Source organism: Vulpes vulpes, chromosome 12, assembly GCF_048418805.1.
Source record: "Vulpes vulpes isolate BD-2025 chromosome 12, VulVul3, whole genome shotgun sequence".
NCBI classification, from domain to species: domain Eukaryota; kingdom Metazoa; phylum Chordata; class Mammalia; order Carnivora; family Canidae; genus Vulpes; species Vulpes vulpes.
Genome location: NC_132791.1, coordinates 58486210 through 58511508, shown reverse-complemented (window position 1 = coordinate 58511508; position 25299 = coordinate 58486210). Strand labels below are relative to the sequence as shown.

Genomic DNA, 25299 nt, shown 5'->3' with positions numbered 1-25299 from the left:
TCAAGAAAAAAGTGACATGAATGGATGAATTGTCTGGCCATTCTGTGGAGGAAATGAAGAGTAGAGGTAAAACATCCCTAAGGAAACTTGGGGAGTTAATGAGGTGGCCCCTGAATTCAGGGCAGCCACAGGAAAGGACATAAAATGGATTTAAAAGATGCTAAGCATGGTAGATTGGGGAGAAGAGTCTAGGGTGACTCTGCTTCTAAGCATGGAACCTGGGGAAAGTGTTGCTTTTAGAGCTTGATGAGTAAGGAACTGGATTAGAGGACCTACTCAGGGTTAGTGGGGAGTTAGGGGAGATGTTAGTGGCAATCTAGACTACTGGAGTTCTGAAGAGAGACTTTGGAGATACAGTTGTAGGAGCATGGGTGATATTTGGGGTTAAAAACAAAAGACAAGAGGGGTGCAAAGACATAGAAAACATCCACATAGAAGGACTAGGTAGAGAAAGGAAAACCCACAGTGGAGGTGGTAAGTAATAGAGAAGTAGAACAAGGGCTGAGTTCTGCAGCAGGAATGCTGGTATAGTTTTGGTAGGTTAAGGCCTAAAAGTACCTATTAACTTTGGTGGCTGGGAGATTTTTGTTGTGAGGGTGCCTAATGCTAGTAAAAGGCAGTGGAATCAAAAGAAGTAGGATAATTAAGGAAGGAGCGGGAAGAAAGATTGTGAGATCACTTGTAAGAATGTTGGCTGTGAAGAGACATTCTTAAAAGTAGATTCCCAGTTGAACTTTATATTATAAAACATTGGCTAGAGGACCAGAGCACTTTTTAAAACAATTATTATTAATTTATTTATTCAGAGAGAGAGAGAGAGAGAGAGAGAGAGAGGCAGAGACACACGCAGAGAAAAGTAGGCTCCATGCTGGGAGCCCGATGCGGGACTCATCCCTGGTCTCCAGGATCACATCCCCGGCTGCAGGCAGCGCTAAACTGCTGTGCCACTAGGGCTGCCCCAGAGCACTTATTCTGATAATGCACTTCATCTTCTTTGTTTAAAAGATTAGTAGCTTCTAGGATAAAGACTGAAACCCTCAGTTATTACATAATTGCAGGTTAACTATATAAGTTAGTATCCAAATAAGGATACTTTTATGTGTGAAAGAGGGAGCTATAAATTATGTTGGGACAACTGGCATGAATGGAAATTGTCCTGGGCAAACTGCGACATAGTAGTCATTCTGCCTCAAGGTTCTTCCCTGCCTGAGCCAGCTCCTTTCTGATTGCTGCTTCACTTCTAGCTGTACTTGGTCATGCTCTCTCCTCTCACTATGAGTTGCTTTATTCAACCCTCTTTACCATGCTCCCTCTTAATAGCAATTTTACAAAAGCGCCTTTGTCTAGACTTCTCTCATCTTTGGGTTAACTTCTCACCTCTCAGATGTCCACTTTATCCATTTTTTTAGGGAAGTCTTCAACTATCAGATGTTTTTAATACAAGCCTGAAAAACCAACCAACCAACCAACCAACCTAGGACTACCCAGCAATGTGTATGTGTCTACTCAACTTAAGGACTCTAACAGTTCTCCCAAGTCTTCTCATGAAAAAAGGTTACCTTCATTTATTTTCATTGCTTTTTTGGTATTTATCTCTGTATCTAAATGACATCCATAGCACAATGGATTTCAGCACCATTGTACAACTTTATTACCATACCAATGACTGTCTCCTTTATACTACTGTATTTTTCATCTGTGTGACTCATTGTTTTCATAACTGGAAGCCTGTATCCCCCTTTCCTTTCCACCATTTTGTCCATCCACACCCATGTCCCATCCCTCTGGCAATCCTCAGTTTGTTCTCTTACATTTATGGGTTGCTGCTCTTCAATTTTATTTTAAGAAGATTAAAATTGAGTGCTTGCTCCTAGGGTTCCCTCTCCCAGAGAGGTACATTCTCTTTGCTCTTATAGATGGTGGTATGTTGAGAGCTCTACTTCTATCTCTATTGTCTCAGTTCCTGCAAGCCAGCATGACGACTCTTTGCATTTATAAGCATCTCTTGATTGTAGTTGTAGCCACACTAAACTCCTTTCCAAGTCATCTCCTCAGGGACTAATTATTATTTATGTTATTGCTGGTGCTCTGGCTACAAAACTGCCTAGGTCTTGAGAGGGTTGTCCAACTTTTTTTTTCCATTTGATCTGTTACTTTAATGTCTGCAGAATGCAAGAGTTTTTAGGAACACATATTGTGTTATGGCAGCCATGTCTTTCTGTACTATGAACATAATCTCCAACAGAACTCATTAGAGTACTGTCATTAGTTTTTCTTCCCTATACCACCTTTTGATTACCAGTGGAAATAGCATTTTTCCCACTCAGTTTTGTCTAATTATATAGAAAGACTTAATACTGTTAAACATCAAGACATTTGGAATCATGAGGGTGTTTTTTTTTTTTAATTAGTTTTATGTTATTGAAGAAATAGCATTCAGAGCCTTGTACTCTTCTTGAGGCTAGTTGCGTAGCATAAACATTGATAGTTTGGATGTAGAATTCTAAGTTGTAAAGGACATTTCCTAAGGATTTTGAAGGCATGCTTTATAGTTTTTAGCTTTTGTTGTTGCTAAGAAGTACTAATGAATGAAAAATTAAAAAGCATGTAGCATCCTTTTTTTTTGGTCCAGTTCTGGAATCAATCATTTCTTTTCTTTTCTTTTCTTTTCTTTTCTTTTCTTTTCTTTTCTTTTCTTTTCTTTTCTTTTCTTTTCTTTTCTTTTTTTCTTTTCTTTTCTTTTTTTCTTTCTTTCAAGATTTATTAATCTTTATCAGTTAAAGCTGGGTCGTTCAGTCGGTTAGGCATCTACCTTTGACTCAGGTCATGATCCCAGGGTCCTGGGATTGAGCCCCAGGTCAGGCTCCCTGCTCAACAGGGAGTCTGCTTCTCTCCCTCTGCCACTCTCCCCTCCCCCAACATGCTCTCTCTCTCTCTCTCTCTCTCTCTCTCTCTCCTCTCTCTCTCAAAATATTTTTTAAAAAAGGATTTATTTATTTCTTAGAGAGAGAGAAGAAGAAAGGGCAAAGGGAGAGGGAGAAAGAATCTGAAGCAGACTACATGCCCAGTGCAGAGCCAGATGCAGGGCTCAATCGCACAACTCTGAGATTGTGACTTGTGCAAAAACCAGGAGTCGGAGGCTTAACTGACCTCAGCACCCAGGTGCCCCAGTTCTGAAATTTCTTAAGGGTGTTCCTCGGTGTGGGTCCCTTTTTTTCCATTGTGCTGGTCACATGGTGTTAGTTTTTCAGTGTGAAAATTCATGTCCTTCAGTCCTTGACAGATTTAAAAATTATTTTATTCATGATTATCTCCTATTTTACTGCTTCCTGAGACTCTTGTTATTCAGATATTGGACTTCTTAAATGGATTCTTTAACGTTCTTATTTAAAACATGTTTTCTTTCATGGATGTTCTCAGTTTTATCTTCCAGTTTTTGCTTATTTAAATTTCATGGGTGCAGTACTTTCTCTGACCTTTTCAGAAGTCTTTATTTTCCTTCCTAGTTCCTTTGTGTTCCAAGTTAATTTCTTTTTCTATCTATTTAGTTCTGTGCATCTGTCAGTGCAGAAAATGGAAACCATTAGATATTTTAAGCAGAAAAGAAAATGATATGGGATGCAGGTGTTCAGAAAAAATTACTAGAAGGATTAGAGGTGCTGGAATGATTCCTGGAATGCTGGAAATTTTGGGAGCTTTTATGTCTGAGGCTACCACTGGAACCACTGAATTTAGAAAAACAGTGTATAGCACCATTCAGGACCAGGAAGCTGCCACTGCTGTTGCTACCAACACCTGCCCCATGCAACCCCACAAACTGGAGAATGGACATTGGACCACTGTTTTGGAGAAACTTCAGACTGCAACAATATCACATACCAGTGTCCCTTATGAGTATCGGTGCAAAAATCCCCAAAACAAAATGATGACAAACCAAACCTACCACAAAGGACTACATACCATCACCAAGTAGGTTTTATCTTGGGAATGCAGGATTGGTTCAGTCTATGAAAGTCAGTACTGCAGTAAACCATATTAATGGCATGAAGGGCACCACCATCTCGGTAGATGCATAAAAAACATTTGACAAAGTATACTGCTCTTTCATGATAAAAATACTCAACTGAGGAGTAAATAAAAGGAAGCTTCTTAACCTGATGAAGAGTATCTATGAAAAATTTATGGCTAATATCATACTTAATGTTAAGGACTGGCTGCTTTTTTCCTAAGATCAGGAACAAGACAAAGATGCCCACTCTTACTTACCTTTCAGCATTGTATTGGAGGTTCTAGCCAGGGCAGTTAGGCAAGAAAAAGAAATAAAAGACATCCAGATTAGGAAAGAAGTGGCAAAACTATATTTGCAGATGCCATGATTTCATAGGAAATCCTAAGGGGTGGGGGGAACTATTGAGAACTATTAAGTTCAGCTAAGTTTAAGATAGGAGCAATATGCAGAGCTCAGTTGTATTTCTGTACAATAGCAATGAAGAATGAACAATCCAAAAATGAAGTTGAGAAAACTCCATTTTCAGTAGCATCAGAGAGAATGAAATACTTAGGAATAAATTGAACAGAAGAAATATAAGACTTGTTCACTGAAAACTATAAAATCTTGAAAGAAATTAAAGAACACCTAAATAAGTGGAAAAATATATCCTATGGATTTCTTTATGGATTTGAAGATGTTAAGATGGCATTTCTCCTCAAATTGACCTTCAGATTCAATGCAATCTCTCTCAAAAATCACAGCTGCCTTTTTGTATAAATTGACAAGTTGAGCCTAATATTCATAGGAAATGTGTGGTACCCAGAATAACCAAAACAATCTTGATAAAAAACAAAATTGAAGGACTCAGTTCTTGATTTTAAAATATAGTGGTTCTCAGAATCCGATGGAAAGCATGGGTGAGGCTTCTTGACCAAGCTTCACTGTGAGTGAAGTAGTAGGATCATATCAGCAGGGTTACCCACTGTCAGTGTTTTCAAGTCTTTCTCCGAGTTTAGCTGCCTAGTCTACTGTGGGCTCAGATTTAGAGGGACTATCCGCATCTCTCCAAGTCCACTGAATTCCCTTATTTTTGTGGTGTGGTACTGCTACCTTTGAGTGTGTCCTGTAATTGCCAGGTCTAAGATTCTGCTTTACTTTCCTTACAGAGTTACCTTTCGTCTTTGGCCATTGTGGATGAGGGTCTTTTGGCCCAGGAGCGTGCTAGGGAGTATTTGTATGTTTTGCTTCTTAATAGATTTTCAGCTAGTTCTATTTCAGAGTTACCAAAGTATCTCTGGTTGTCAATAGTGTCTGTGGTATAAAGTAGGTTAATTCTCAGGTGTCCTAGTGGCTTAGGATTAGGATTCAGCACTTTTGTGTTGGCTCATTTTCTCTCATTCATTCATGTTCAGCTTCCAAAATTTTGTCTTTTCCTCTTTTTTTTCATTATGAATTTGTGCCTTTGCTGGTTTGGTTGGGTTTCTGCAAGGGTAATAATAGAGTTGTGTTTAATGTGACATTTTTATCCAGAAGTTATATCATGGACTCTTGGCAGCACTGTGTACTTTCTTTTTTCTCTTTCCTAGCACTTGTTGAGAAAGTTGCTGACAAATACAATGTGTTAAGACACTTCTATGTGATTGATCAGTTCCCCTATTAGAGTGGATTCTCTTTGTGGATAGGGTTCGTGTCTTTGTTTCCTATTTTATCAGTCCATTTTTCTAGCTCTCTCTAGGCTCTCCTGAGATGATTATTGATTTAGTGATTACCATTTTTGTGGGAAGCTATTCTCCTATAAGATTGGGTTGCATGAAACCCACGGAGAGGCAGTAAAATAACTAATCATAATTTTAATTTCTAACTCATTATTCTGGTTTAATTTTCTTCAAAGTATTGATTATCTCTGCCTATATTAGTTTGCTTATGGTGCTGCTACTTATTAGAAAGTACCTTCCATAAAAGCAGGGGCTTGTTATATTTTTTCACTGCTTGTTTCTAAGCCGTCATCTCAATGGCCTGGCACACAATTGTGGTTACTGGTTGTATTTTTACCCCTAGAAAGTAATTTTTTTAAAATTAGGATTTAAGGTCTAAGTGTGCCCTATAAGCAAGCACAGAAATAGTTATATATGTGAATCTCTTTTGTTCAAAGAAATAGTTCTCTGTTCAATTTGTCTTATTTAGTATTTTTCCTAATTATGTGATTTCAATCAGGGTTTGCCTGATTCTGATTAGGTTGCTAATTTGTTGACTGCTCACTTTATTGAATGAGTAGCAGAAGTTTGTTACCACCAGAAATTATTCATTGCAAAGCATCTTAGTCTTTTTCCTTGTGCCTGAGGAGACCCTTGCTAATGAAAATTGGAATCATAGGACTTTTCTTTTCTTTTCTTTTCTTTTCTTTTCTTTTCTTTTCTTTTCTTTTCTTTTTTTTCTTTCTTTTTTTAAGATTTTAAAAAATATTTGTTTATTCATGAGAGACACAGAGAGAACCAGGACCCCCCCCAGGACCCCGGGATCATGCCCTGAGCCAAAGGCAGATAGATGCTCAACCACTGAGACACCCAGGTATCCCAGTGATCTTGGGACTTCCTAGAGATTTTTCCTTTGTTATATTTCTCTTAATTGCTGAGAAATTCATTAATTTTCCTCAGTAAAAATATTGTGGATCACATTCCTTTTTCCTTTGAAAGGTGAGATATTTTGGGGACAGAATTGAGGCTGATGAATGAATGTTAGTAGGTACTTTGAGTCCCATTATTATGAAATAGCATAGTTTTATGAAAAGGTTTATGTTTGGGCATATTAATAATTTTTACCTTAAATTCAAATTGAAGTTAATTTTTTTTAAAAAAATAAGATTTATTTATTTATTTTATGATAGACACAGAGAGAGAGAGAAAGAGGCAGAGACACAGGAGGAGGTTGAAGCAGGCTCCATGCGGGAGCCTGACGTGGGACTCAATCCCAGGACTCCAGGATCGTGCCCTGGGCCAAAGGCAGGCGCCAAACCGCTGAGCCACCCAGGGATTCCCCAAGTTAAATTGTTTTTTAAAGTCTGGATGATGGCTAGATAATAAAAGGCATGTTAATTTTGTTTTTTTTTTAAAGATTTTTTTTTAATTTATTTATTCATAGACACACAGAGAGAGAGGCAGAGACATAGGGAGAGGGAGAAGCAGGCTCCATGCAGGGAGCTTGATGTGGGACTTGATCCCGGGTCTCCAGGATCCCACCCCAGACTGCAGGCGGCACCAAACCGCTGCACCACCGGGGCTGCCCCGCATGTTAATTTTGAATGCTAGGTGTGAAGAGAGCCTCAGAAGCTGGATTGATAGTCACTTGAATAATTGCTCTACTCTTAAGTGCTGTTCAGCTGCCACCAGACAGCTGTTCAGAAGAACCTTACGGTACATTAAAACACAGATCTCAAACAGCTGGGCCTGATTGATCAGGTTTGGCTGTCCGTGTAGAGTAGGTCTCCTCCAAGGGATTTAAAATTCCTTGTTTGTTGGTTATGATTAGAAATAAGTTTCATATAGAATGATTTATGTTATGTTATCTGATTGCAGTTGAAGAACTAAATTGCTTTTTCCTTTCACCCCTGTAATTTATTTGTTTTACTGAATAAGAATGGTCCTGAAGTGAAATGTTAGTGCCATTTAGACTGGACAAAGAGAGGGTATTCTTAGCATGGAGTTCTTGTGTTCCTTTTTCATTTTCCTTTATTATCTCCTTTCCATTGAGGATATTACAATATGTACATTAGGGAAAATTCTCAATCTGTATTTATTGTCTATTCTTTTATAGGATGAACCTGGCAATCTGTAATAGCTTCTCACAATTGCTAGAAAGTGATCTAAGCAAGCAGAGAGTTGCATAGTATTTCGCTATAGAATATTAACAAGTGGACTTGAGAAAGGTTTGTTTTTGGTTTCTATAAGCTGTTCTTTTGCCTGACATGTTAAAGTAGTAATAAAAAACTCCACATACTTGTATTTCTGTTTCTTTAGAAACATGAATTTTCCTTTGGCTATTTTTTTTTCAAGTTTACAGCTTTTAAAATTCTATATTCTTAGGTCTATGAATATTATAACTTAGATGGATTTCCATAAGAAAACACATTTCCAACAGATTTTAGCAGGCATTTATTGAACTCTTGTCCAGTCTTGGATATATGCAGTATAATCTATGGTGAATTTCATGGAAGTGACATTTAATATCCAGAAACTACTCTACTATACTTTTATCTTGGTATGTCATTATTAGACCAACTAAGAGGTCATCTGTATTTAGGTCTCTTTTTATGAATTGCTTAATGTAACTCTTTATACTTATATTTCTGTATATGAAAATCAAGGAACAAGGACAAAAGTGCTTGAGAAAATACTGAAAATTATGCCAATTGTGAAAGAAGGAAACCAAACCCAAGCATGTGCATAGTCCCTGTCCTGAAAATGAACACAGATGCTTTGTTCAAAGATAACATTGTAGGTGATATAGAGAGGCTGAGTTCTGGGGCCAGGGCCTGGCTGGCTTGGTCAGTAGAGCATCAGACTCTTGATCTCAGGGTGAGGAGTTTGAGCCCCATGTGGAGCCTACTTGAAATTAAGAAGAAAAAAAAAGGGGGGGGGGGAGAAGCTGAGCTCCATGATTCCTTTTGTAGTTGTGCTACTGGCCAAACTAGACAATTCATTCAGCTGAGCATTTGTGGTATAAAGTGACTTGTGTGACAAACAAAATGTTAACAGAAGGGCAGTAATTTGCCATTACTTAATTAACTATTCTGCAATGAGTTTCAGATTATGTTCCGAGTATGTGTCCCCCTAAATTTACTTTTTTTTTCTAAGTTTACTTTTAGATTTCTGTTTCATACTAGTTCTTTGTTCCTTGTTTAAGTGGCTAATCTAATTTCTCAAGTGTTTACAATTACAGTATGCTTACTAATTCATTTTCAAGTGGTTGCTGTCATATGCTTACTGAGTCTTTTTTTTTTTAAGATTTATTTATTTAGAGAGAGAAAGACACCACGAGACGGGGTGGGGGGGTGCAGAGGGAAAAGCAAACTCCCTGCTGAGTGGGGAACTGGAGGTGTGGACCTCCATCCCAGGACCCTAGGATCATGACCTGAGCTATAAGGCAGATGCTTAACAAACTGAGCCACGCAGGTGCCCCTGCTTAGTAGGTCTTGAGTGATTTTCTCTGTTATGTATGTGTAGTGTGACTTTATTTAAAATGTGCTCTGGGATGCCTGGGTGGCTTAGTGGTTGAGCATCTGCCTTCAGCTCAGGGCTCAGGGCGTGATTCCAGAGTCTCCCGGGATGGAGTCCCACATCAGACTCCCAGTGGGGAGCCTGCGTTTCCCTCTGCATATGTTGCTGCCTCTCTCTCTGTGTCTCTCATGAATAAATAAAAATCTTAAAAAAAAAAATGTGCTCTACATTTATTACCTAGTAATGATTTTCCCCTAAGAGCTACACCGAGCATTCATTTTTTAGTGATTCTGTAATTGAGTGTACTTTCAAATCTCCCATTCTTTGTTGGTAGGGCCTGTGGGTGTTGGGTACACTTAGATGAAGGATACTCAGGGAGTAGGAGACTTGTGTTGTCAAAATGGAAAGGGTAGTGCAGACATCTAAGGAAGTTCAAACACTTGAGTTCCAGAGCCAGGTAGGTCAGTGCAGAACGCAGGGTTGAAATTATGGTCCTAAGTCAAGATCAAAGAGGTAGTAGGCTGAAAAACCAAGATGATGAAAGCAATGAAATAGAATGATGTTGCTGGTAGTAGGAGGTGATGAGGAGTAATTCTGAAAATGGCAAGTAAGCAATTGCATTTAGGTTAGTTCTTTAGGCCCCAGAAGATTATAGGGATGGGTCCCCAAGGTTAATGGTACTTTTAGGAAAGTACAGCCATGTACAGGGAGCCTGATGCGGGACTTGATCCCGGGACTCCAGGATCACTCCCTGAGCTGAAGGCAGTCGCTAAACCACTGAGCAACCCAGGGATCCCCAAAAGTTAATTATTTTTATCAAGGGAGGCAATTCTTAATTAGAATGGAGTATCTGTTACATTTTATAAAAATTTTCTTGGCTGCATTTGGGGTTTTGGTTCTTCTGTAAGCATCTCTGTAAGCAAGTATGTTTTCTGACTTAAATTCAGCAGTTTATTTCTAGTATTAGGTTCACATGGTGAATATAAATGAAAACACAGAAGATCTCTTAATCTGGAGGTAGGAATAGCTTAGGGAAGGTCAGCAACACTGAGCAAATCTGGGTAAGAAATATTGTCAAAGAAAAATGTCCACCAAACCCTTCCATGATAGTGTCTGGTAACTTGGGATTCCTAAGTAGCTCTTGATTTCAGGGTAGAGTGAGTTTAAGCCCCAGGTAGGTCAGGGAGCCAATTAAAAAAAACAAAACAAAAACAAAAACAAGGCTAAGGAGTAGTGGAGTAAATAGGATGAGAGTAGGATATGCTACTAATTTATGGTACCTTGAGCCACCATTTCAGCTGTGGTGCCAGCTGAAATTTGATGTGAAGTTCTCAGTTGCTTATACTATGCCATTAATCTGTAAAAATATAACTTCTCCCATTATAAATTATTTCTTGGGATCCCTGGGTGGCGCAGCGGTTTGGCGCCTGCCTTTGGCCCAGGGCGCGATCCTGGAGACCCGGGATCGAATCCCACGTCAGGCTCCCGGTGCATGGAGCCTGCTTCTCCCTCTGCCTGTGTCTCTGCCTCTCTCTATCTCTCTGTGACTATCATAAATAAATAAAAATTAAAAAAAAATAAATTATTTCTTAAAGCTCTAACTTTCACATCAGTGAACAAAGTAGGCAGATGTAAATCAGAAGTTGAAATTGTGCTTAAAATTGCAGATAGGGCAGCCCCACGTGGGTCAGCGGTTTAGCACCGCCTTTGGCTCGGGGTGTGATCCCGGGATCAAGTCCCCACGTTGGGCTCCCTGCATGAAGCCTGCTTCTCCCTCTGCCTGTGTCTCTGCCTCTCTCTCTCTCTCTCTCTCTTTGTCCTGTCCTGAATAAATAAATAAATAAAATCTTTAAAAAATAAATATTAGTGGTGTAGCAGAATTTGTTGTACTTAATTTTGTTAATTAATTTTAAACCAGTAGCTTTTTGAATATTGTGTAACACTCTATGAAATATGATTTTGTTTTAAATTATGTTTTATGACAATATTTCTGCCCAGCTCTGCTCTATATCGTGGGACAAAATTGCTCCTTGCAAGCATTGATTCTGTTATGAGTTCCCAGCTTTAGAACCCAGCCCTTGTATGAACCGAACAAACGTTTTTGTTATAAATTAATGAGTATGTGGAATAGCTTTTTTTTTTTTGACAGCTGATTTTCCCCCCTCCTCCTAAAAGAATCTTCAGTGAAAGGATGCCATCTTGTGGATTTGAAAAAGATACGATTTAAGAAAAAAAAAATTACTGATAAGACTGCTGAGATTTTATGCATATAGTTGTTTTCTGATACCAAAATGAAAAGAGATGAATACTATTATTCTCTTTATATGCACTTATCCTTTGGACAATTTTTTCTTCATTTTATTTGAATTGTAAAAGATTATTTTAAAAATTCCTGTTAGCTATTCCTCTTCTAGTGCGTTCTCAAACATCAGTTATAAAAGTGTTCGTCTACAATAGCAGTTTTAATTAAGAATTGTTATTGAAAGTTTTGATACTAAGACTCTCCTAGTGCCACTATTAATGATCGTTTGGAATGAAAAAAATACTATCCTTGAAACAACTATTGTTTCAAGAATTATTTGACAGAGATGTATCCAAAGGAACCTTCGTTCTATAATATAGAACTTCATTTAATAAAAAGATATTTATTTATTTTAGAGAGAGAGAGAGCACGCACATACATGTGTGGGAGCAGTGTGAAGGGTGTAGGGGGAGAGGAAGAGAGAGAGAATCATTCTTTCAGCAGACTCCCTGCTAAGCACGTAGCCTGCCATGGGGCTTGATCTCAGGACTCTGAGATCATGACCTGAGCCAAAATCCAGAGTTAGTCATTTAACTGACTGAGCCACCCAAGTGCCCCAAAAAGTGATATTTTAGAAGACAAACCTCAATTCGAGCCTCATTTTTGTAGTTAATAGTATAAACTGAAATAAGTTTTCCTCAGTATATTAGGAAGGCCCTTTTTTCTGTTAGGAAAATCTTAAAATCACCTCTTATGTAAGAAATGGAATGTGTTTTGCAAGCTTAGGATCATTGAGTTCTTATGTAATATTAAGGGAGTTGGTATAAAATAAAACAGAAACAGACTCAGATACAGAGAACAAATATGGTTGCTAGAGGGTTGCAGGTTGGGTAAAATAAGTGAAGAGGATTAAGAGATACAAACTTCCAGTTATAAATAAGTGACGGAGATATAAAGTACAGTACAGGGAGTATGCTCAATATTGTCATACCTTTGTATGGTGACAGATGATAACTACATTTATCATGGTAATAACCATTTTGTAAATGGATATAAATGTCAGATTGCTAGGTTGTATACTGAAAACTAATAATACTATATATCAGCTCACTTCAAATAAAATTATATTAAAATGGAATTTCTATGTGATATATCAAGTCATAAAAATTACTTTTCAAAATAACTTCATTTTCATTTATTTAATCTCATTTTGTATCTTGATTTATGTCTCCTGTACATCTTGGTTTATAATATTAATTCTGTTTTAAAATAATAGTTTTCCATTTCTTCAAAAACATTTTTTACTGAAAACCTGTATGTAGTGAGTGTCTCTTTATTAAATAAGATGGGCATATGTTCTTACTCAGAGACCACCAGGATTCTGGAACATTGGCCCTTGAGAGTTCTTTGATCTAGAGTCGTTAGTACTCATGGAAGGGAAATCATTGAAGGAAAAAGTTGTTATCTGCTAGAACTCTAGATTTAATGCTCCTAAATTGCTCCTTTAATTTTAGTGGATTATGGCAGCCTTTATTTAAACTGCATCTTCTTTTGTTTCCTCTTGAGCAGGGAGGGAGAAAGCTTCAAGTCAGGGGCATAATTTGATGTCTTGCACTTTTTCTTTTTCTTTCTTTTTTACACAGAACAAATTTTATCACCTCGAATGCTGGCACATAACCTATAACAAGCTTAATTAGAGGAAGAAGACAGAGGGAAACTTGAGATACTGAGGTGGACTTCTGGGCAGGTTTTAAAACCTTTAAAGTTTGAGGGCATAATTGTTAGTCTTTTTTTTTTTTTTTTTTTTTAGATGTAGGGCTTTCCTTTTACTTGACATTTTCACTTTAACAGTTCTTATATATTATGAAGTTCAACCAAAGCCCTTCACCTGTAAAGTTAAATGAAAATCAGAGAGCGAGTAAAACAATATCTCCGGTATGTAAGAGAAATATAGAAATAGTTTGTTCTTTCACATAGATTTTAATGTCTAACTTTGAAATTATGGATGTCTTAATTTTTGAGTTTTAAAAATCATAAGACAAATTTTCTTGAATTACAGCTTTATAAATGATCAAGATACATGTACAAATAAAATTTCAGATACTCTTAAACACATTTTGAGATAAATCACACATGATATATATTTCTTCTTGGGTTTGCTTATCTCTTTGGGATACTGAAGAATACCCAGTTTATTTCACACTAAAAATTTAGCCTTTGAACACTGGCTTGGACAGACTACAAAGTGGGACCTTCAGAATTCTCTTAGTAGGCTTTCAGTCCAAATGATTCAGACATCTTGTGTCCTAAATTGAATGTTAGTACTTTTCCTCATGTAATTAGTATCAGTGGGGGTCTTGTACTGGCAGTTTGTCTTGGTCATAAGTTATTCTTAAAAACCATTCCTTATAATGAAATACGAAAATTTCCTCAATGTAAGAAAAATAATCTGGATCAGTAACAAAGTCTGCGGGTGTTTCAGGAACATTCTTGAAAACAGATTTCCACAGTACTAATATGTTTCTTCTTTAACAATTCTTTTTCATAACTGCGCAGTCACTGCCCTATTCTTTTTTTTTTTTTTTTCAATTTTTATTTATTTATGATAGTCACACAGAGAGAGAGCGAGAGAGGCAGAGACATAGGCAGAGGGAGAAGCAGGCCCATGCATCGGGAGCCCGACGTGGGATTCGATCCCGGGTCTCCAGGATCGTGCCCTGGGCCAAAGGCAGGCGCCAAACCACTGCGCCACCCAGGGATCCCCACTGCCCTATTCTATTCTGCACAACAACAACAACAAAATTTTTTTTGAAGATCAACTTTTTTCCTTGGCACCGTTACTATCTATCTGGAATGAGCCCAAAAGACCATGGAATGTTGGGTCTCTCCTCAAGTAGCTTCCTCCTCTTTTAACAGCATTCAATTACTCTCCATCAGTGATCTAATCACAGCCAAGTTCTTTGGTCAGATGATTGACAACCATAAGTGAAAAAAGCTCTTTGATAAAAGCCAACTGTTCAAACGGGGTGTTCTCATAATGCATTTGAAACCCGCCATTCAAAAACAAAAAAAAAAAGAAAGAAACCCGCCATCCAGGGCTGCTTCCCCTCGCTCTGGATGTTCTCAGAAACACCTTGTTGGCTTCTTCCAGGGCCACTGATACTCTGTAGCTGCCACCACTCAGTTGTTCCTCTTCCGGATAATCATAGTTGTTTTCCCAGTAATCAAATTCCTCACCTTTGTCCTCACTCTCAAAGTCAAGGCCTGTGAGCTGGCCTGGCTGCTCCTCAGGAATGGGCCCGTGAGCAAGGCCTTGTTCTCCTGCGGCTCCATCATTGGCTGGGCGACCTCCTCCTCCATTGGGCCTTCCTACTCTAGCTGTGGCTGGGCCCTGTGGCAGGAGGGGTTCAGGGATGGCTCCCAGCTCCCACTGCCTCCCTCACCGGGCATCACATCCATCTGCGGGGTCATTGCTGTCTTCATACAGCTTGGACAGCTCATTCATTTCCGATGTTGTACAAGGGCTCAACCTCTAGCCCGGCCTCTTGCACTTTTTCAAATTTCTTACAGTTATGCTAAGAAGGAATCAGATCTCAATGGAGCCCAGATGAAGCTTCGAGAATATGAAGCTGCACTGAATTCTAAAGATGCAGCTCTGGCCACGGCACTTGGTGACAAAAAAAGTTTAGAGGGAGATTTGGAGGACCTGAAGGATCAGATTGCCCAGGTAAGGCAAACTCTGATTTTGATCTGTGTTGGGAGGTTAATTTGCCCCATCTGACTGGGGCAGAGTAGATTTTTGAATTCATTTAAAAAAATATTTTTTGTTAAAAAAAATTTTTATAGCTGCCTTGAAGCATGGTCTTGAGGCAGCGGATGTGCAAAGCATTTTCACGTCTCAGGCATTTTATCTGGGTCATGCACATCTTACTGCTGGTCTTCTTCCTTTCTCTTTTGCTTATGCTCATTCTGTTTCTTGCTCTCAAAATCTATTTCAATACTGTATCAGAATGGAAGATAGGAAAAGAAAAAATCATAACATTGCTCCACACACAGGAAGAAATGAAAGTGGTAGCTCAAATCCTGGGTAGGTCTCCTTAGTTGGTTTTGTTCATTACTTGTTGCCAGTTACCAGATCTGAGAGGTGTTTCAGTGTGGCACTCTTGGGGGGACCGGCAGTTGGACACACAGTTCTGGGTTAAAGGTTATAATGAGAGGCTCTTGATACATTGATAAAAGAAATGGAAGGTATAAGTGATACAGAAATTTTATTTCTTGTTTCAGTCCATAGATGTCTGTTCAGTTCATTACTAAATAATTGTTTTGTGATTTTTACCAATTCTTTCTCCTTGTATTAGTTGGAAGCCTCCTTGGCTGCTGCCAAAAAACAGTTAGCAGATGAAACTTTACTTAAAGTGGATTTAGAGAATCGCTGTCAGAGCCTTACCGAGGACCTGGAGTTCCGTAAAAATATGTATGAGGAGGTAACTGTATAATTTTATTTCTTTAAGGAATGGAAGTATCCTAAATGCTTTATTATAACTTTATATGTAAAAAATGTGAGAGATTTTATAAGTAAATTATTCAAGGTACCGCTAACAGGTTTTATATAAGAATTCAGGCTCTTAAACAGATATGATTTCACTTTATTACTGCCTTATTAGAAGTCTTAATTCCTAAGGACGTGGTCATAGCAGTTAATTACTATTAACTTGCTTGAGCATTTGTGTTAGTTATCTATTGCTGCCTGCTTAATAACTAAAATTCTTCAACTTCAAACCACACATCTTCATTATCTCACAATTTCTGAAGGTTGGGAAACTCAGCTGCTTAACAGCATGGATGTGTTTTAGGGTCTCTCATGAGGTTGCAATCAGGCTTTCAACCTAGATGAGAGGAAATGCATCTGAGCTCATTCCCGGGTGGTTGGTATGAAGAGTCAGTTCACCATGGGCTTCTCCATGGGGCTGTTCATGATACAGCTTTCCCCAAGAGTAAGTGATGAGAGAGAGAGAGAGAAAACATGAACATAAGACAGAAGCCACATTATCTTCTATAACTTTTCTAATCCCAGAAGTGATGTGCCATCACTCTCTGTTACATAGACTGACCATGTTACACCATGGGAGGGGATTCTACAAAGGTGTGGCTGCCAGGAGGGCAGCCATCACTGGGGGGCTATCTTGAAGGCAGGCTGCCCACAGCATTTATGGTTATGTGTGTTTATTTTAAAATGCCATTTACAAACCTTAGCCTCTGTGGTCAAGCGTTGGCAGGTGAAGGTAGCAACTGTTGCCAAAAGACAAGTAATAAAATGGAAAAAGGGGGGAATGTATATTTTCTCAAGATTGAAAAAGGATTGGAATTAGTCCTGGGGTATGAAACCTGCAGTTAAGTACTTAATGATTTTAGAGGTAATACAATTTTGAAAACAGCAACTAACAATGATTTTTAAAATGGGAAAAAAATTTTGTTAAAGATTTTGTTTATTCATTCATGAGAGACACAGAGAGAGAGAGACAGAGACACAGGCAGAGGGAGAAGCAGGCTCCATGCAGGGAGCCCAACGTGGGACTCCATCCTGGGTCTGGTCTCCAGGATCACGCCCTAGGCTGTAGGTGGCGCTAAACCGCTGAGCCACCGGGGCTGCCCTCAAGTCATTTATTTAAAAGTAAAATACCAATACCTGTTCTTAGAGAAGTGGTGATGATCAAAGTGGAATATTTTGTGCTGAAGTTCCTTGTATGACGTGTAATAAATGCTATCACGTAATTGTTAACTGCAGTTTTGCTTTATAAATGGATATGTTTTTATATTCAGTTGTTTTATGTTTTTATTTTGATAAAATTGCCTGTGATAGATCATTACTTGGTTTTTATGCTATGTGCGGAGTCCTAGATCTTTAAACCAGGAGTAGGGTATTTTTTTTGTTTGCAAGTCACTGATTCTACATAAAATAATAAAAAAGGCACCAGCAAAAAAATGATTTAATATTTTTAGGTTGTATAGCATCTTTGAATATTTTGGTTTCTGCCTTTTTGAGAATGAACTTAAAATATTCCTCTTTTTTTTATTTTTTTTTTAAATTTTTATTTATTTATGATAGTCACAGAGAGAGAGAGAGAGAGAGAGGCAGAGACACAGGCAGAGGGGGAAGCAGGCTCCATGCACCGGGAGCCCGACGTGGGATTCGATCCCCGGTCTCCAGGATCGCGCCCTGGGCCAGAGGCAGGCGCCAAACCGCTGCGCCACCCAGGGATCCTCCTCTTTTTTTTAAACATAGAGGATATAATTCTATTCAATAGATATACTTTAGTTCCTTATTATGGACAGTTAAGGGGGTGAGAGAGAGGAAGAAGAAGAACAAGAAGAGGAGGAAAGGTAGACAAAGAGCAAAATCATTATTAGGTGCTCAGTACTTGTTGAATGAAACCTTTTATTTGCATGTTTTAAATGTAATTTGCTTCATTAAATAAATGTAAACCCTGAGATATTAGTAACAGAACTGGAATTTGGACCCTGGTTTTTGTATCCTATTAATAAGTGCATTCTTCTCTGCCATGAGCAGTTAAAAGAAAGATGAAGAAATGTATAGGGAGTCATAGGCAGGAAAAGGACGCAGAAACAAACGTCAGTGGATTATATCCCCCTCTTGTGGGCTCTTTAATTATTGCCATTAAAGACAGATCTGTTGTATTTTCAGAGAGAAGCTTGAATGGAAATTTTATTCTTGGACTTGTGTTCCTAGCCATTCTAGTTTGGGATAGTTCCTTAAAACAAAACATAAATTAAAGGATTATGCCTACTATTTCTGTTCTTTGATAATGAGTGGTCATATGTACTTAAGACAGTAAAGTAATATTGGTAATAAAATTTTTTATCAATTGATATTGGTACCTTAGCACCAGCTGTTAAAATAAGGCATATAAATTAGCTTGCTCTGTCTGTTGCATCCTAGTATGTTTAAGAAAATAGTTTAGGGCAGCCCCGGTGGCGCAGCGGTTTGGCGCAGCGGTTTAGCCCGCAGCTTAGGGCGTGATCCTGGAGATCCTGGATCGAGTCCCACATCAGGCTCTCTGCATGGTGCCTGCTTCTCCCTCTGCCTGTGTCTCTGACTCTCTCTCTCTCTCTCTCTCTGTCTCTATGAATAAAGAAATAAATAATCTTAATAGTCTTATTATGCATAAATCTTCTAGTTAGTTCTGTCTAGACTAGCAAGTTTAATTTTTCATGTGTATTTTTTCTTTTTTTGATGAAAAAATTTAAAAATTTTTTACTTTTATTTTTTAAAGATTTATTTGAGAGAGAGAGTGCAAGCAAGCATGCACAGAGAAGGGGGGAAGGGAGAAGCAGACTCCTCACTAAGCAGGAAGCCCATATGGGGCTCAGTCACAGGGCCCTGAGATCATGACCTGAGCTGAAGGCAGACTGTTAACCATCTGAACCACCCAGGTGCTCCATGTGCATTTTTTCTAGAAGCATCCTAAGGATCATCATCACACAGGTTTAGAAAAATAGTTACTGTTCAGTGTACATAGTTATCCATGATTGCATGGTACTTTTGTAAGGCTTCCATGCCATTTCTTGCTTTCTGAGAAACACATAGCTAAGCCACTGATAAATAAAATTTTTAGGGCTTTAGATACTGCCACCACTTCTGTCACAGTTCCATCTCAAAAACTTCTCATTTGAAAACAAAGGCAGAAATAGGTCTATTCACGTGCCTGCTCTAAGGCAGACACAGTATAACACTTCCGATGGCCTTTATGTCGCTCAGACTTGTACCAGGGCAGTCTTGGTAGTTAACTTGGTTTTATGTGATTTTTCCCCCCCTCTAGGAGATCAATGAGACCAGAAGGAAGCATGAAACTCGCTTGGTAGAGGTGGATTCTGGACGTCAGATTGAGTATGAGTACAAGCTCGCTCAGGCCCTTCATGAGATGCGAGAACAGCATGATGCCCAAGTGAAGCTGTACAAGGAGGAGCTGGAGCAGACTTACCATGCCAAAGTCAGTGGTCTCCTTGAGCTCTGAGAACCCTTACTTCCTGTCACCCTGAAGAACATGAATTGATGTTTGCTTAGTTCTAATTTTCTTAAATGAGTTCCCCTGGTCTCTCTGAAAATTAAAAATGGACTTAAAAAAAAAAGCTTTTCTATAAAGTAAGTATTACTAGAGATTATTCAAAGAAAGAGGTTTATTTCACCCTTATCAGAGGTAAGGGTTTATATTTTTCTCTGATTGGCCACTTGTGTCAGGTCATAATGGTTAAATCCAGGCATCTGAAAACACGTTCCTTCCTATAGCAAGTACTAGTCATGTTGTTCTGCATATAACAGTGAGGGTTAGACAGCAGGTCATTCTGACTTCATGGCATCATTGTTACATAGGTTGTGACTTGTCACACATTTTTGAACAAAGGCCAAATGGAAAGTCTCTGATATTTCTTCCTCTGCCACTGTTATTCATTTAAAACATATTCTAGAAACTTCCCACGTGTGATCATACAGATTATGCAAAAATTTTTAACACCGAGTACAGACTTTCCTGGTAAATGATTTTATCCCAGTGTGTTAAATGTTAGCATGATTTGATTATAAAGAATTCTTAGTTGAAGACTTAGAAAAATTAAGGTCATACAGGTGTTGAATGAAAGTAATTTCTATTGAATGGTTTCAAACTGTTGATTTTGGTTTAATCCATTTTATGAAGTAATAATTGGCTAGTGAAAGAGAGGGATATTTGAAACCCTGTATTGAATTGTCTTGACACTCCGTGCTAGGCATTGTGCTGGGCAGTGAAGGGGCTAAAGTCTAAGGTAGAATTGGTCAGTCACATAGACTGTGGCCCCAGTGGGAGCCAACAAACAGCAAACATACTCCAGGCATTTGCAGAACAGAATGTTATGGGCATTTGGAGAAATAAGATGTTTCTATCCAGGGGGCTATTTTTTGCTTCTGAAAGGAAGTGTTTCTATCTGGTGGGACATAATCTAAAATTAGTACTTCTGTTTAAAGCTTTATCTTCTGTAATTAGATTTGATGGGTTAGAGATTTGTGACGTTTATTTTCCTACAGACATCACCCACAATTAAGTTTCTACCACCCATTCTTCTTTTTATCAGTATTATCTGACACATTGGAGACATAGTAGGTGAAATATCTAAGTAATAGACTTTGGAGAAAGAGGCGTATTACCACTGTTAAGCTCATATATTGAGAATTGAGCCTAAAGCCAGAAAGACTTTTAAGAGCATGCATACCATGTCAGCAAACTTCATGATGCTTTCCTGTTTCATCAGCCAGTTACCATCAGGGCTTAGGTTTGAAATGAAATGCCTTGAAATGAATCATACTTCCTTTTTCGTTTGTTCTAAGTCACTAGATAAGACTGTTTGTTTGTTTCTTCTTTTAGCTGGAAAATGCCAGACTGTCATCAGAGATGAATACTTCTACTGTCAACAGTGCCAGGGAAGAACTGATGGAAAGTCGTATGAGAATTGAGAGCCTTTCATCTCAGCTTTCTAATCTACAGAAAGAGGTAAGTAAGCCTCTTACTCTAAGAAGAATTGAAGATGAACTTGAAGGTACCTTCACCATTGTTGTCTACCTGCTTTGTTCTGCCGATGTCACTTTTCAGGGAGCGTAGTATTTTCCTACACTCCTGTTGCACAGCACTGTTCTGACTTTTTCATTTTGTGTTGCATAAACATTCTCTGAGTGGGACTGTTATTCCTAAACTAATAGATTATCCAGAGCTAAGGAAGTTTCCCCTAGGAAGTAACATGCTGGTTTATTTCTGGGGCTTACCCCTAGACCCAGGTTTTCTGACTCCTTCAGCAGCCTCATTACACACAGCAGTCTTCCTAATGTACTCCTTTTTCATCACATTTGGAAACCATAGTAAGAAAAACATGCAAAAATTCTTTGTGAGTAGTAAATGCTTTGCTTTTCTAGATAGATTCTCTTAGTGTTTGAACTACTTAATAGGGTCATGGGAAGTAGCCTTACTTGTGTATTAAGAACTTAGCAACTAATTCATTTGTTGGTACCTCTGAGTGACAAATGATTGCATTACTGATTGTGCTGACCAAGTGCCTAAGTCATGCTGGTGTATTCCTGGCTGGGCTAGGGCCGGCATGGTTGCTGCTTGAGATCTGTTTCAGTCTAAGGGTAATGTTGGTATGGGCATGAAGTACACGAACAACCACCTGAAGTGTTCAGAAGGCTTTAATAATCCACTCACCTAAAAAAAAAATAATAATAATCCACTCACCTTAATTACTTGGGAAGAATCTTCAGTTACTTTTTCCCTTCAGGGAGGAGACTTTTGTTTTAAATTTTCCACGTAAGAATAAACTTTACTTTATTCTTGATTAAGCTTTTCTTCCTTTTTGTTTTTTCTTTTTCTTATTTTTAGTAAAATGTTTTTCTGATTATAAAACTGAGGCTATTCATTGTAGGAATTTAGAAAACAAGGCAGACAGTGAATTGCATAAAAAAGGGTAATGTAAACAAAATTAAAAAACATTTACATTTCCTATCATGTACTTTACTATTTGTAACATAATTTAAAAGATTATTTTAGAGTATTTCATTTTGATAGTATCTTGAAGTTTTCACATAGCACTAGAGCTGGAAGGGTCTTTTGAGTCATTCAGACACAGACCTCGGTGGTTTAATTACTTGCCCAGAGACTGCAGGTTGATAGCTGGGTTTCTCTCCTAGTTCCCAATTTTTCCATTTACCCCTCACTCTCTTCAAAGATAATCTTTTTTCCATTGCACTATTATAATAACTACTTTCCAAAAAAATAGTCCCCTGTGTTCTTACTCTGAGTTGACATTTACTACTTTTCTCCATTTAATAAATCATACTCTAGTTATCCCCTTTCCTTCAGTTTCCCATGTCCCTGGTTTTTTTTTTCTGTTTTTGTTTTTGTTCTTTGTTTTTTTTTTGGCTGCTGCATTTTCCTCTCGATTTTGCTAGCTATAGATACAGATAGTGGTCTGAGACTTGCCTGCTGTTAGATACTGATGGGCTGTGAAGCCTGGTAGCCATGTTACCTGATTCAGGTTCAGGGCTGTTTCCCTGTTTGCTTATTCTGTTCCCATCCTTGGAAGTTTTTTTGGTTAACTTCTGGGTAACGGTGTTTAAATGATGTTTGGCAAGGCCCTGAGGGTTTCCAGGAGCTAAGAGTCCTTATAGAATAGGTGAAGTACCTTCTTCAGTCAGAATAGTTTTAAATTTCTCTTGTCTTTGAGGACCCAGGGAGAGGGGGATGTCCTTTCCTCTATTCATTACTGATATTATATTTTATGATAAGTAATATATCTTGTGGAATATCTTCATTAGTTGATAAACTTTAGCCTCTTAGATCATGAAAAAGAAAAAAGCCACCCCTCTCAGTATCATCCCATTTGTATCTTAATAGCATTTAGTGTTGGGTCATACCAGTTTCATCACACTGCCTCTTAGGCCATACAGTTTCCTTTTGGTGATATGACTCATGTTACTGAAGTACTTAAACTTTATTTAAAATTGACATATCCTTGCGGTACCTGGCTGACTCAGTTGTTAGAGCGTGTGACTCTTGATCTCAAGGTTAGAAGTTGTAGCCCCATGTTGGGTGTAGAGTTTACTTAAAAATGAATGACATAATGAATGAATGAATAAATAAATGAATAGTTCTTAAAAAGCTGACTCCAGAAAATATTTTTAAATAAATAGAGATTGTAGCAGTATTATAATTAGAAATTTCATATATTGCTTATAGTATTTCTGTTATTTCTGTATAGATTTCTTACTGGCCAAATTAATTGGTCACAGACTTTTTGACTTGGGAAGACTCTCCAATGGCACTTTGAAGGCATCTCTAAAGTTTTGTTTTTCTAACATGCAGATTTGAAATTGCTATTGTAGGTAGACCATAATAAACTTCAGTACACTTCAGTTATATACCATGAAATAAAAAAAAAAAAAAAGACTGTCAGAAGCCAGTCATAAAATACTTTGGAGTGAGAGGTGGGATCTCACAGGTAATCTAGTTAGACCTCTTCATTTTTCAGATGTGGACACTAGCTTAATGAAGTTAGTTAGGTACAGCCTGCTTAGAGTCTTAGAGCGACTTGTTGGGAGACTTGGGAAGAAGGATCTAGGTCTGCCTCTTACGCTGTATTCTTTGTATTACGCTGTATTCTTTATATTTCACTACATAACAGGTATAATGCAGCTATTGAAAATACAATTCAGGTATTTCTAAATGAATCATGGTAGGTTTTGTTTTTTTCCCACTTACAGAACTCTGTAACATCAGAGGCAGACAGAGACATTTTGGGTTTACAAATCTAGGCCCAGATGTTACTTCTAAATCTTGGGTACTCCATGCCTTTCATCAACTCTCCTTTAGATTCCACCTTGTTGCTCATTCTGTCTACCTCCCACATCACAAATACAGTGAAGAGGCTGATCGAAGGAGAAGCAGGTTTTGTTTTTTGTTTTTTAAGATTTTATTTATTTGAGAGAGAGCACATAAGCAGGGGGAGGGGCAGAGTGGGGGAGACATGCAGACTCCCCATCAAGACCTGAGCCAAAGGCAGATGCTTAGCAAACAGAGCCACACAGGTATCCCCTAGCCTCACTTTAAATACTTGGTCATTTCTATCAGAAAGTTCTATCAGACAGTGCTATGTGAGATCTGACAGGAGGGGGGAATTCAGTACTTCACAAATCAGGACACAACAGCAGCTCAGCTGAAAGGTCTCACATTTATTACTGAACCAACCTACTGGTATAGAGGCATAGTAACAGAGAAAATAATTTCCTTGATAAGACATGTCTACTGGCCAGGTAGGAAGGATGTTTCCATATTGATAGGATAGGAACATGTGATCTCCATGCAGCTTAAATATGTGTGCCAATTATGTTTGCTATTTCATGATGTGCGATGCTTCCTCATAGACCCAGCTTGGTTCTTCTCCAGTGCCTCCTTTTGGAGTTGTATCTGATTTTATTACCAGTTTTCATCTGAATCCACTGGGGAATGGGACGATTCTGCTTTTGTTTCTTGGCCAGGAATCGCTTGATTCTGAAAGTCTTGTGAGAGGACATGGTGATTACAGTCAACCACACACAACCAGGATGGCGGTGAAAAGGAGAGAAGAGAAGCGTTTTAACTTAAATTATATTAGAAGCTTGTGAGAAAAAAATGGATTTCTTAGTTTATAGCATGGTTTTTGCAAATGCAGTTTATTTATTTAAAGATTTTAATTTATTTGACAGCACGAGAGAGAGAGCGAGAGCGTATGCACAAGCAGGGGGAGTGTCAGGCAGAAGCAGAGGGAGAGGCAGATTCCCTACTGAGCGGGGAACCCAACTTGGGGCTCGATCCCAGAGCCCTGGGATCATGACCTGAGCCTAAGACAGACACTAAACCAACTGAGCCACCCAGGTGCCCCACAGATGCAGCTTAAATGCAAGTTCTTGAGGCAAGGATTATGTTTAGTATCACTCTTTTTTTTTTTTTTTTTTTTTTAAATTTTTTTTTTTTATTTATTTATGATAGTCACAGAGAGAGAGAGAGGCAGAGACACAGGCGGAGGGAGAAGCAGGCTCCATGCACCGGGAGCCCGACGTGGGATTCGATCCCGGGTCCCCAGGATCGCGCCCTGGGCCAAAGGCAGGCGCCAAACCGCTGCGCCACCCAGGGATCCCTAGTATCACTCTTAAGATGAATGCCTGCTTCTCATATAGAGTGTCCAATGCTAATCTGGTTTTAGTTAATTGGTTGATTATTATTATTTTTATTTTTAAAAGATTTTATTTATTTATGAGAGACCCAGAGAGAGAGAGAAAG

At 38.4% G+C, this 25299-nt stretch overlaps 2 protein-coding genes and 1 pseudogene across 5 annotated transcripts in view; 1 reads left to right on the top strand and 2 right to left on the bottom strand.

Moving 5' to 3' along the window:
* LMNB1 (lamin B1) overlaps window positions 1-25299 on the top strand; it is a 57017-nt gene that overhangs the window by 13618 nt on the left and 18100 nt on the right. For 3 of the 4 annotated variants that reach the window (XM_025994998.2, XM_072728664.1, XM_025994999.2), the window contains exons 2-5: window positions 15017-15173; window positions 15805-15930; window positions 19285-19455; window positions 20860-20985. In XM_025994998.2, the coding sequence (XP_025850783.1) occupies window positions 15017-15173; window positions 15805-15930; window positions 19285-19455; window positions 20860-20985 (580 nt within the window). Of the gene's footprint in view, window positions 1-1409; window positions 1555-15016; window positions 15174-15804; window positions 15931-19284; window positions 19456-20859; window positions 20986-25299 lie in introns of all 4 variants that reach the window. The other variant, XM_072728665.1, reaches the window with a different exon arrangement.
* LOC112917123 (EP300-interacting inhibitor of differentiation 1-like) lies at window positions 11131-14966 on the bottom strand (annotated as a pseudogene).
* Window positions 24273-24579, bottom strand: LOC112917122 (large ribosomal subunit protein eL39-like). The gene has a single exon (XM_072728666.1). The coding sequence runs from the start codon at window positions 24552-24554 to the stop codon at window positions 24399-24401; it is 156 nt and encodes a 51-aa protein (XP_072584767.1). The 5' UTR covers window positions 24555-24579; the 3' UTR covers window positions 24273-24398.

Bases quoted from the DNA above. Each gene is read 5' to 3' on its own strand.
- LOC112917122 (XM_072728666.1), bottom strand. From the start codon at position 24,554: ATGTCCTCTCACAAGACTTTCAGAATCAAGCGATTCCTGGCCAAGAAA.